Here is a 13,513-nt window from a genome sequence, read left to right on the forward strand (position 1 = left end):
GGTGGGTCTGCAAAACTGATTCACTATAGAAAGTCCTGCAAGCGTATACGTGCAAAGTGCCCATCCGACGGACCCAACTGTCCATGCAGAAATGCTTCGTGAATTTGTGAAGTGAAGCCCATGTTGCTGCCTGGCAGATATCCAGGGCAAGAACTTGGCATGCTGACGTAGAGATCGCAGCCTTACCCTGCAAACCCTCAGCAGGTTGCTTCTAGGACAATGTGTAGCAGATCTTGAGGCAAAGCACGATCCTTGGGGAGATGGTCTGCTTCTGCATGGCCTTTCGCTTCTTCTCTCCGACATACCCCACAGAGAGTTGGTAGTTGTTAAACCTGGCACCTTGGCGTGGGTCTCCCTTCCAGTTTGGCTGTTGCCTCATGTGTTTTTGCTGGTGTTAGATGCTTTGGGCACTGTGCCACTGTTGTCCAGTGCAAGTGCTCCCTATTGTAAATTGATGTATGAATTAGTGATTCCATGATTGGTTGGTTTGTTTTACCTGTCTGACCCTAGTACAGTGCACCAGGAGTGCCCAGGGCTGGTAATCCAAACACTGCTGGTGGGCTTGCAGCACTGGTTGTGCCACCCACAGGACCATCCTGTAAAAGTGTGTCTAAGGTCTGCCATTTCAGACCCTGCATGCAGTCTGGTACTGTCATGCTGACTGGGCAAGTGCACCCACTTGCCAGTCCCTAAACCTTCCGTTTTCTTCATATCAGACACCCCTATGGAAGGCCCAAGGGCAGGGTGCATTGTAAGTATAAGGTAGGACAAGCCCTGATGTGTGTGGCATGTCCTATTAGTGAATTACAGCCATTTTCGCTTTTCACTATTGCAAGGCTACCTGTTCTCCATAAGCCAGAATGGGCAGTTTGATTATTACATCTTATAATCCTAACTGACTCGGGGAACATGGTAGAGATTCGAATTTAGTGTGCCTGAACTCAGAATGATCAAATACATCTGTTAGTGAAGTTGGTTTTAACATTCTGTGTTTGAAAATACCACTTTTAGAAAGTAGGTATTTTCTTGTCTAACCATTCAAACCTCCCTCTGCTAGGCTGTGTATTCCTTGTCTGGAGTTTTAGTGACAGGGCTGGGGGATTCCAGGAGACAGGGTGAGTCAGCCCAGTGGTGAATAGAGAGATCTTCATCTAGATGGGAGGGAGGAGTTGCACCTGGGACCTGAATAGGGCTGTGCTTTCCCTCCACAATGCTGGCTCCACCTCCTGTGGTGCGTCTGATGTCTCTGCCCTGCACTCTGAAAGGAAAGGAGTCGTCATGTAAACAAAGTGCTCCAGGACTGACCAGTATTGGTTTGGACTAGGCAAAGGCCTCTCTGCCTTCAGAGAACAAAGATAAACTGGGTATAAGTATTGGGACCCAAACCCAAGAACTTTAGATCACGTTGGGAACAAGAAGAAACCTTTGCTGAGGAGTGGAACCAGAAGAAACTGAGAAGAGACTATCCCTAAACTGAAGTGCTGCTTGGGGGATTGGCCTGCAGTGGTTGCCTGACTGCCAAATAAAGGAGAAAGGACTTTGTGTGCATTTTCATTCAACTTGTGAAGGATCTCCAAGAACATGGAAAAGAGCTTGCCTCCTGCTGAAGTCTCAGGGACAACAGACTTCAACCACCAGCTCCCCAAGAGTTCTTTGGAAGTGCCTGTAGCTGTGTTTGGGCCTTCTGAGGGGCTGCATGTCGCAAGGAGCTGGAAGCGCGACTCATGAAGAAGAAGCGTGTCGTCGTCGCAGCCGCTGCATCACTGAACAAGGGTGTCGCCGCTGTAGCTGTCGCATTGCACCGCATCACGAGAAGCGCCTCTACACCGAAGAAGCGTGTCACCGTCGCAGCCGCTGCCGTCGCATCACTGAACAAGGGTGTCGCATTGCACCGCATCACAAGAAGCACCTCGCATCCACGGAGAAGCGTGCCGCAGCCGCATCACTGAACAAGGGTGTCGCCGCTGCAACTGTCGCATCGAGCTGAAGCTTCTTGCATCGTTGGAGAAGAGTGTCGCCACCAAAGCCGCTGTCGTCGCATCACTGGACAAGGGTGTCGCCGCTGCAGCTGACGCATCGACATCTCGCAACATCGGAGAAGCAGGTCGCATCAACAAGAAGATGACATCTTTGTTTCTTTGCACCAGATCTTCAACGCATCACCGCCTTTGCATGTAACGACCTACCGCATCACCTTCCCTGCAACACTTTTGTTGCCCTGCGTGTCGCCTCTTAAGGTACATTGACTCAAAGTGTCGCATTTAAGAACTAAAGAACGGAAGACAATTACATGATACAGAATGGGAGAAAGCCCTCGAGTTCCCCAAAAAAGTGTCCCGCAACGCGCGCTTCAAAAACGTCCAGTATAATATCTTACATAGGGCGTATCAAACCCCTGCACGTCTGCAACGTTTTTATCCGGATGTACCTATCTTGTGCCCCCGATGCCGATCCCCGGATGCCCGGCTCCAGCATATGTTCTGGAGCTGCCCGTCACTGGGTCAGTATTGGACGGCCGTCCTCACATCTATCACGGCGATAACTAAGCTCCCAGACCTACTCTCCTGGGAGGCGGTAGCCCTGGGACTGTTCCGTAAACCCAAGCCGCTCAAAGCCCACACCTGCTTTGCTTCCCTCACATTGTTGCTAGCTAAACGGGCCATTGCCATGAAATGGCGAGACCCCCAAGGGCCATCTAGAGAGGCATGGGCGGGGGCGGTGAGGAAATGGGCAGCGGCGGAGGAGGAGGCAATTAGAGAGGAGGAAACCCGAGGGTGCAGAAAGTACCCACTTGCAATGGAATGGACTCAACTACTCTTTCAATTCACCCAAGCCTGGCCACCCACAGGGACACGCTTGGCGCCACCATCACCGCACACGCCCCCCCCCCTCAAATCCCGTCTCGGAGGGTAATAGTTCCCACGAACTCTGATACTTCTCCCACAATACCTAATAGCTTGCACTTATCCTCCGCACTGACCGGATGCGCCCCTAGCACTGGGGCAGAGTCTAGGCCCACCATAGTAGACGCAACGTGAACACATGGGCAACGACATCCCCGTTTTACCCCCCGACCTCCACCCCTGCTGCATATTCTAACACGGTCTGTCGCGACGTACATCCCCTAATACACACTTCAATGATGGTGGTTTCCCTTCCACAGTTCTTTCTCAGTTATATAATGGTTTTAAAAAGGAACAAAAAAAAAAAAAACAAAAAAAACGAGATCTAAGTCACCTTGAGTTGTCACCGCTGCCCCCCCCCCCCCCTGACGCGGCCGGCCCCTCATGGGGTTGTAGGCGGCTTGCTGTGTATTCTACCTCCTCCCACATACCACCCAGCACTGGTACTTTAGCCCTGCCGGCCCGACGGGATGTAGGCAGTGGATGAGTTGTATGGCCCGCGATACTAATAAAGATCTTGTTTGTTTAAAAAAAAAAAAAAAAAAAAAAAAAAAAAATTTAAGATCTAAAGAGAACTAAGCCAATTCTACCATTTTTAAGTAACAGTATTGTGGATTTTTGTCGTTTATGGTCTTGTGTTAAATCTATATAAAGAATACTTATTTTTTATATAAAACTTTAGTGGTGTCCATCTGTAGTGTTGTCACTTGATTACTGTATGTGTTCACAAATGCTTTACACACTGCCTCTGAGATAAGCCTGTCTGCTCGTGCCAAGCTACCAAGGGGGTGAGCAGGGGTTATTTTAGGAGTGTACCCCCTTACCCTGACTAGAGGCAAGGGTCCCTATTTGTCACAAGTACCTACCTGTGCCAACTAGAGACCTCCAAATCTAACAGTAGTTGACTTGGAACTCTCATGTGGTCAAGGCATAAAGACAAAGCTCTTTTTGGGTTTAGAGGGTGAAGTTTCTCCTCTTCTTTGGAGGGATGTGGTAGACTGTAAAAAGTAGGTAGGGTGATGGCTTGACCTACATGAAAGGGAGTGATGACTTTCAGTAGAGAGGAGGCTCTAGTGCATAGAACCAGCTTGTTTGGGTAGATGTTCAAGAATGGAGGCTTGGATGACAAAGCCTAAAGCTCACAGACTCTCCGGGCAGATGTTATTGCCACCTGAGAGGACAGTTGGGCAATGGTTAGAAGGAAGCAAACGTCAGAAATGTTAGGACTAAGTTAAGGTCTCACTAAGGCTTGATGAAGGGGGAAGGGGGAAACAGAAAACCTTTCAAGAGCAAGGGATTTGAACAGGGACGGCTGATCAGGCAACCGCAGCAAGGCTCAGGTGGGAGAAAGATACCACTTTAAGGTGTCGAGTGCTGGGCAAGAGAAAGAATAAAAAGAAGGATCTGAGAGAGGGGAGCAGAAAGATGGTCAGCCTTTTTCTCTGCACACCATGCCACAAACTTGCCCAAACAGCAGGTGTATACCGTTTTGGTGGTGGGACGTCTGGCTCCCAAGATAACACTGCAGACTTCAGGCGTGAAAGTTCAAAAGCTGTCAACTGTTGCCGCTCAATCTCCATACAATAAGGAGGAACGTTGATGGGTTTGGATGGAGAACTCTCCTCTGCTGCACAGACAGAAGATCCTCCCAAAGGGTGAAGGGGACCGATGGCCATGTTCCACAGCTCAGGATAGCAAACTCTCCAAGAGAGCTCCAGAGCGCAGAACTGCTGACATTGCGGACTCTCGACGGTGGCGAACATATCTAACCAAGGCTTTCCCAACCGCTGAAATAAGAAAGGTTTAGCCCTGGCAAAAGGTTTATTTTGTCATGTTGAGATGGCAATTTAAAACTGTACTATAGGCTGCAGTGACAGGTCTGGAACAGGTTTTTCTTTAAGTGCTACTGTAGTGGGTGGCAGAATGAGTGCTGCAGGCCCACTAGCAACAGTTTATTTACAGGTCCTGAGTACAATGTAGTACCATATACTAGGAACTTAAAAGTAAATTAAATGTGCCAATCAGGTGTAGGCCAATTCAACCATGCTTTAGGGAGCAAGCACAAAATATTTAGCACTAGTTAGCAGTGGTAAAGACCACAAAGTCCTAATGCCAACAAAAACAAATCCAGAAAAACAGAAAACATTTGGGGGTGACCCTGCAGACATGACCAAGTCCAACACTGGGTGTCAATCAAATGGTTTCTAAGCTGTTAAAGAACATCTACATTCTGTCATTGTACTTCTACAGCCAAATATTAATTGATGAGAGCAGATCAGCTGTTCAAGAGTAATATTTTCTGTGGGAGTAAGTTAGTTACTTGTAGGATGCTGTAACAATGCCAGAGCAACTGCTAGCCAGAGTTTGGGCAAGCAAAACAAATAGGGAATGGCTATATCATGATCACAGATGTGGTGATAATCTTCATCCGATATATGCTATGCAGCTACATAGGTTTCGACCAACATCTTCATTTGAAGCAAAGGGGAGAGGGTATCAATCTGTTTCCACTTTGGGCCATCAATTCTTTCAATAGCTCCAATTAAGTTGATGGGTTTCATGTAGGACTTCAATCAATTTAAGTTGCTATGGTAAGTTTGTGTCTGTGGTGATCTTATGAAATCAATAATATGGTTCTTGCTAGCTGTGTCTTCAATTGCGTAAGGAATGGGACAAAGAAACCGGATGGGGAGAAAATGTTATACTTCGATGCAATCCCATTAAACTGTGAGGTCTGCAATGTCACAGTCCTTGCATTCTCCCGTTTCCCCTTTCAATGTCTCTATTTGACCACACATATTAGGAGGGAAGGAGAGGACCTATGAAGAACCTCTTGAGGAGTCAAGACTAGTATGGAGGTGCACACTCAAGTAATCAAAGACTGAGGAGAAGAGCTAGGTCGATTGGTACCTGAAGGCAAGTAAACAATTATCGGGACTTTCTAATGAAAAATAACTGCCACATTTAGGAGGCACAGAGAGGTTTTGTTGTTAACATAACCCAGAAACATTCAATTGACTAACAAAAGTGAAACAAGGGAGGTAAGCCAAATCAGTATTTCTACTCAGCTGCTGTTATATGTTTACAGAAGAGGAAACTGGGTACTTAATTCAACTTTAACTAGAATTTGTGCTGTAGTCTCAAATGACAGCAGTCTGCTGCACCTGACATTATTTTGTGACTAGCTCTCAGTGCTTTGATCCAAAACTATGACCAGAGAAAACAAGAACATACTGTTTACAATGACAACTACACTTTCTGAGGAAAGGCATAGATTGATATGCAGTGTAATGTAACCTGATAAGGAATTCCCAAGAACAGTGAAGAATTCACTTTCTGCCAGATTACAGTAGTAACCTTTGGCTGAAGATACAGCCAAGGCTCACAACAGGAAGCAGATACATTAAAAACCAGATGGTTTGATTGCATTTGTATTTTTTATTTCCACATACCTTTCTTTTCTCCCTCAGTTTGGCTGCTTCTTTGGGATGATTAAAGCGAAACATGTTGGTTCTTCCAAGCAAAATTACAGCACCTGTAACAAAAAAGCTTGTGGGTCTCACTATGCATCACCGCACATACAGAATGTACAATAATATCAATAAAAGACAAAACTCTCCAGTGTCTTTAGAAAATGAAATATTTTTTGTCAGGTAATGAGCTTTACCTTGTTTTATACTTCACCGAATCCTTTTCAGCATGGACTTTTAAAACTCTGCTGTTAACACATATTATTGTTTACAATTTAGCAGATTGTTACACGATTAGTAGTTCAGTAATTGTGCCATATAAAATATAATTGTGAGAGACAGAGTATGTTTTATCTGGAGCGGGTGAATCTGGAGCTTGAGTATGTGACTATACCCGAACAAATAGTCTCTTCCATCACATTTTAGTTTATGAGGCCACTCAGCAAAACCAATCTCCTCCTTAAGCGGTCCTTGGTAATTATACACCCCACGTGGTACACTAATTCTTAAATCCAGTATCACAGTGCCATTACAGGCTTTACCGAAAGGAAAGGAGAACTCCTAAGGAAATTGGTGTTTCCACAAGGCGCTACCCTTGTTTTGTGCACTTTTCCGGAGATATATATATATATATATTACCTACCGGCAGGCCCCAGTAGGTAGTTCTAACTAGAACCTAGTTATCATAGGAAAAGCGTTTTTTGATTTGCCAATATCTTTGGCGCCGTTTGATGAATCTTGGCTAAATTTTCAAAACTAATGGGTCGGCCCTCTCAGTTTCTCAGTTGAAAGTTTCGGGTTGATTCGTGAAGTGGGGGCCGAAAAAAAGGGGGGGGGGGGGCAAAAGCGCATTTTAACCATGTTCAATTCCAAAATTTATTATGGAAATTAACATGAGCAGGCTACAGCCCGAACTGCTAAACGAAATTACACCAAAAAGGTAGCTCTTGGTTCAGAAAGCGCCTTTTTTTCTTTTTTTTTATTTAAACGGTGTAAATCCGTTCAGAAGTTATTGAAATATTAAAGGAAAAAGAAATATAGATATCTATGGCGGAGACTATCCACACATCTCCTCCCGAGCACAAGCTTCATTCTAATTGGCTGCCAACACAGCAAACCAGGAAGTATTGGCAGCCATCTTGTGCCTCGCACCGAGTGAAAATCAAAAAGGTGAGACATACATTGCAAACAAGAAAAGGGGGCAGGGGGAAAACACCCTGACCCCCCCCCCCCCCCCCGGCCTGCTCAGGCCCAAAAAAAAGATTTTTTTTTCGGACGGAGGCATACCGGTGTGCGAATCCACCCGAAAATTAAAAAAATGAAGCGCGGACTTCGTGCTTCATTTTTAAAAGCCCCCGGGTGGACCAGGTCCCGGGGGTAATTTGATGCAGACATGGGGACCGCCACCTCCTTGGGGCTTTCTAATTTCTTCAAGGGAGCACGCCCCCCCCCCCCCGCAGCCCCGGGGACCGCCACCTCACCGGGGATTGAAATCAATAAGGGCGGGAGGCCTCGCGGGCCCCCCAAGCCCCGGGGACAGCTACCTCCCAGGGCACTCTATTTTTAAATACGGGGATCCGTTATGGACCCCCGGCCCCGGGGACCACCACCTTCCAGGAGCTTTTGAAAATGTTGGGAGGGGGGCCGTGCGACTCCACTTCAGTTGCCCTTGATGACCCTGGGGACCGCCACCCCCCAGGGCCGGCTCTTGCAATGTCCCGGGGTGCCCACTCCAGGGACATTGCTGTTTGCTATGACAAGGCAGGAGCACAGCTCCCGCCCTGTCATAGCAAACTCTGCTTCAGTTTTTGGAAGCAAGAGCAAAAAACCTGCTCTTGCTTGCAAAAACCGAAGCAGAATTGCTTTTGCACAAGGGAAGCTGCATGTTAGCAGCTTCCCTTGTGCAAAAGCAATGCTGGCTCCCGCAAGAGGCGGGGAGCCGGCTGGGACCATGGGGGCATTGGGGCTCCCCCACGGCCAACAGTGAGGCCAGAAGTGGCACGGGAGGGGGGCCGCGTGGCCTCCCCTCTATTTTTTTTTCTTTTTTAAATGGCCGGCCCCGGGGTATGGGGTCCCCGTGGCCAATAGTGGCCTAGGGAGGGGGCCACACAGCCCCCATGCCCTTTATTTTTTTTAAATGGCCAGGCACCGGGGGATAGGGTCCCCGGGGCCAACAGTGGCCTGAGGAGAGGCCACGTGGCCCCCCTCTAAAATTAAAGATGCTGCGACATCAGTTTGGCATTTTTATACTTTAAACTACTCCTTAATTTTAACCGGGGTCTACCAGTGTGCACATGGGCACTTAATCATTAGCACTTGCTCTGTGGGCGTGCTGAGTAACATACGCGTTAGGGAATATGCGGTTTCTCTTTTATAACACACAACACACCAACTGGCGAGTGTAATGATGGAAGGCACAAGCCCACGTGTGAAGAGAGCCTGCTGCAGACACCACGTGTTCTAGCGCTCAGCTACCAATCAATAGCTATGCACTTATCCAATCACTCTGTGAATACGCATGCAGTTATAAAATCACCATGCACTATCCCCCAATGACCCAGGAAATACTCATGCACTCCTGCAATCACCCAGATACTAACCATGCACTCATACAATAATCCAGGCATTACCCATAAACTAATGCAATCAGTCAAGCATTAGCAATGTAGTCTTCCAATTACCCAGACATTACCCATGCACTTGTGCAACCACCCATGAAGTACTGAGGCAATCATGCAATCACCCAGTTACTATCCAAGCACTCATGCAATCACTCTGCCACTACCCAAGCACTTATAAAATCACCCAGGCAGTACCCATGAACTTCTCCAATCAACCAGGCACTACCCATGCATTCATGCAATCACCCAGGCACTACTTATACACTCATGAAATCATCCAGGTATTACCTATAAACTCATGCAATCACCCAAGCATTACACATGCACTTACAAAATTAACAAAGCATTACGAAAGCACTCTTCTAATCACCCAGGCACTTCTCATCTACTGATATAATTACGCATGCACTGCTGCAATAACCCATGCACTACCCATGCACTCCTGCAATCAACCAGCTAGTAACCACAGACTTATTCAAGCATTCCACCAATACCCAAGCACTTATAAAAACAGCACACACTACTCTTCCACTCTTGCAATCACCTTGACACAACCCATGCACTCATGCAATTATCCATAAACGAATGCAATCAGTCAAGCATTACTCATGTACTCTTCCAATCTTCTATACATTACCTCCATACTCAGGCAATCACCGAGACATTAACCAAGCAGTTACAAAATCACCCAAGCACTACCCATGCACTCCTCCGTTCACTCAGGCACTACTCATCCACTCATGCAATAACTCAGGCACTACTCATGCACTGCTCCAATTACCCAGGCACTACCCATGTATTCTTCTAATCACACAGACCCTACTCCTTCCATTAACCAGCCAGTAGACATGCACTCCTCCAATCACCCAGGCACTAGTCATGCACGTATGCAATCACCCAGACATTACCTATGCACTCGTGAAATTACTCAGGGACTAAACATGCACTCATGCAATCACCCAGGCACTACCCATACACTCATGCAATCACCCAGGCATTACCCATGCACTTACAAAACCACTCAAGCAATACCCTTGCACTTACAAAAACACTCAGGCACTACAAAAGCACTCTTCCAATCAGCCAGGCACTATTCATGCGCTGATGTAATCTCTCAGGGACTACCCATACAGTGCTCTATTCACCTGTGTACTACCCATGCACTCCTCCGATCACCCAGCTACTAGCCATACAGTTATCCAAACACTCCACCAATACTGAAGCACTTAGAAAATCACCATACACTACCCTTGCACTCGTACAATCATCCAGGAGCTACCCATCCACTCATGCAATCTTCCAGGCATTACTCATAAACTAATACAATCAATCAAGCATTACCCATGCAGTCTTCCAATCACACATACATTACCTCAGCACTCATGCAATCACCCAAGCAGTAACTAAGCATTTTCGAAATCACCCAGGCACTACCCATACACTCTTCCAATCATCCAGGCAGTACTCATAGACTCATGGAATAACCCAGGCACTATCCATTCACTGCTCCAATCACCCATGTACTACCCATGCACTCATGCAATCACTCAGTCACTAGCATGCACTTAAAATCCCCATGCACTATGCTTGTACTCCTCCAATCACTCAGGCACTACCCATGCACTCATGCAATCACCCAGGCGTTACCCATGCATTCCTCCAATCACCAGGCACTACCCACGCACTCATGCAAACATTCTGCCAATATCCAAGCACTTTAAAAAAATCACCACGGACTACCTTTGTACTCATGCAATCACCCAGGCACTACTCATGCAGTAATAAAATTACCCAGGCATTACCCATGCAATCACTCAGGCACTACCCATGCACTCATGCAATGAACCAGGCATTACCCACACACTCATCCAGTACCAGTCAGCAAAAAGCTGGGGGTGCCCAGGGCACAGGATGACTTTGCAACAAGACCTCTTTCTGCACCTCTGATGGTTCTTTCTGCATATCTCTTGCTTCTTTCTGCACCCTTGTTCCTCTTTCTACACATGCCCTACCTATATGTAGGGATAGTTAGAAATTAGCATTTAAAAAACCTTTGAAATTAACTGAAAAAATCATAGGCTTCGGGGACGTTATAGTTAGAAATTAGCATTTAAAAAAACCTTTAAAATTCACTGAAGAAAAACAGATTTCAGGGACGTTATAGTTAGTTGGACATTTCACTCGTACAAAACCAGAGAAATTCGGCCGTTATAGTTAGTTGAGCTAACTATAAGTCGCCCCCCGCAATGCACTGCTGATGACGTCACATATTACATCACTGATGACATGGTCAGTGACATCACTGATGACATCATCCACGTGAAAATCTGATGCACCTCCTCACAGCCTAATATAATGTTTAGTACATCCACTCTAAAATAGAGACTGCCATTCTCGAAAACATACACACCAATACCAGTTACTACATACCCACTCACTGATGCATATCTCTACATAAACATCTACACCCTCATCCATAGTCACTCATAAATGCAGTCACACATCAATACAGCTACTATCATACTCATACACCCAAACAGACACGCACACACCCCCACTAACCCATAGTTATTCACACAGCTAGTCAGCAATGCAAAGAATCTATCACACTCCCATTCACTCCCCTATACAGCTATACACACACCACCTCACTTATTCATACAGATACTAACACGTATTTACTCTCTTCTGCAATCACTGACACAAGCACACACTGATCCATACAGCTACAATCACTCACTCTCACATATAATCATTTATATACTCTAACACTCACATATAATACCTTTCACATATGTAGATACTCACACATGTACCACTGAGACATCCATTCACTCACCAACACAGCTATCCACACACTCACCCACCCATATAGCCCCTCACAGATACACTCTTGAACCCATACACCCAGTGAATCACCCACTCACTCATCCATACAGGGAGTCACAGACACACCAACCACCCACACACTCTGAGACACCCATTTACGTACTCAGACAACAAATCGAAAAGTCATATATAGATACTCATATAGCTAAACACCAACCCAGGCAGCCACCTACACACCAACTGACAGGCTGATAGACATTCATACAGATCAGTCACCCACCCATGTATTAGTAAGACACGTTTAATCACTAACATACAGTCAGTCATGCACCTATTAAATCATTCATTCAGACACTCATATACCCACTCATTCTTCAATATACCTTGGCATATATATGTATAAAACATATTTAAACTCTTTAGAAACACTCAGTCTCTGGATGATGTCATCAGTAATGTCATTTGAGATGTCATCAGTGAGGTCACTGACCATGTCATGAATGATGTAATATGTGACGTCATCAGCAGTGCATTGCGGGGGCACGAGTTATAGTTAGCTCAACTAACTATAACGGCCAAATTCCTCTGGTTTTGTACGAGTGAAATGTCCAACTAACTATAAGATCCCTGAAACCTATGTTTTTTTCAGTGAATCTTTAAGGTTTTTTAAATGCTAAATTCGAACTAGAACGTCCCTGAACACTATGGTTTTTATCAGTGAATTTCAAAGGTTTTTTAAATGCTAATTTCTAACTATAACATTCCTGAAACCTGTGTTTTTTTTCAGTGAATTTCAAAGGTTTAAGTGATTATTTCTAACTATAACGTTCTTGAAACCTATGGTTTTTTCAGTGAATATATATATATATATATATTATATGTTTTTATTGACATTAATAAAGTACAATGGCATTCTGTTACAAAGGTATAGCCATTACATGGTCAATTGGCAGTATTTGTGCAATCAGATAAACACTGAAGTGCATGATTGGTAACACGATTTGTATGAGATTATTAAAGGATAAGCATTAGTTAGGGGCTTTTGCCAGATTTGCAAGATAGTATCAAGAAGAGAATTAGGAAAAAAGGCTTTTTCTACATGCAATAAGAACTTGAAAAAGGTAATTAAACTGACCTTCTAAGTAAGGCCTTTTAAGCAAGGGTTGATCTGATAGTTTGATCAACAAGACTGTTGAAGTACATCAGAAACACTAGGGGTGAGGGCAGAATGTTGAGGATTGGGACAGGCCTGGGGCCAGAGGATGTGGGTGTGCTTTAGGGAGGGCTAAGGTAGTAGGGAGTCATCTCTAGCTAGGTTCATAAAGTCCTTGAGCATTGTGATCCAGTAAGTCACCAAAGGGGTATTTTCGCTGGCCCCGTTTATCCTCCCTGCGGAGTATCATGCTCTCAGTCTGTGCCCACCATGTAACTTCAGCTCACCATTGCAGAGTCAAAGGGGAAATAGTCAACTTTTACCTCGTAGCTATCATTCACTTAGCCATGGGCAAAGTGAGGTCTGTGAACCGGGTTGTAGCTTTTTTAGAGGCCAGGAATGCAGTGATATGCCATTTCAAAGCAATCACGACCTGTGAAAAATCTGAAAGTGGGAAGAGTATACCCAGACGTGGGTCCCGTGCTTGCTATGCCACCAGATGCAAGCTAGTCTGGCGGATGAGGGGTGATACCACAA

At 45.6% G+C, this 13,513-nt stretch overlaps 1 protein-coding gene across 2 annotated transcripts in view; it reads right to left on the bottom strand.

Moving 5' to 3' along the window:
* Window positions 1-13,513, bottom strand: part of KIF16B (kinesin family member 16B) — a 1,684,060-nt gene that overhangs the window by 830,758 nt on the left and 839,789 nt on the right. For both annotated transcript variants that reach the window (XM_085612707.1, XM_085612706.1), the window contains exon 16: window positions 6,356-6,438. In XM_085612707.1, coding sequence (XP_085468833.1) covers window positions 6,356-6,438 — 83 coding nt within the window. The remainder of the gene's footprint in view (window positions 1-6,355; window positions 6,439-13,513) is intronic.

Source organism: Triturus cristatus, chromosome 6, assembly GCF_964204655.1.
Source record: "Triturus cristatus chromosome 6, aTriCri1.1, whole genome shotgun sequence".
Lineage (NCBI taxonomy): Eukaryota > Metazoa > Chordata > Amphibia > Caudata > Salamandridae > Triturus > Triturus cristatus.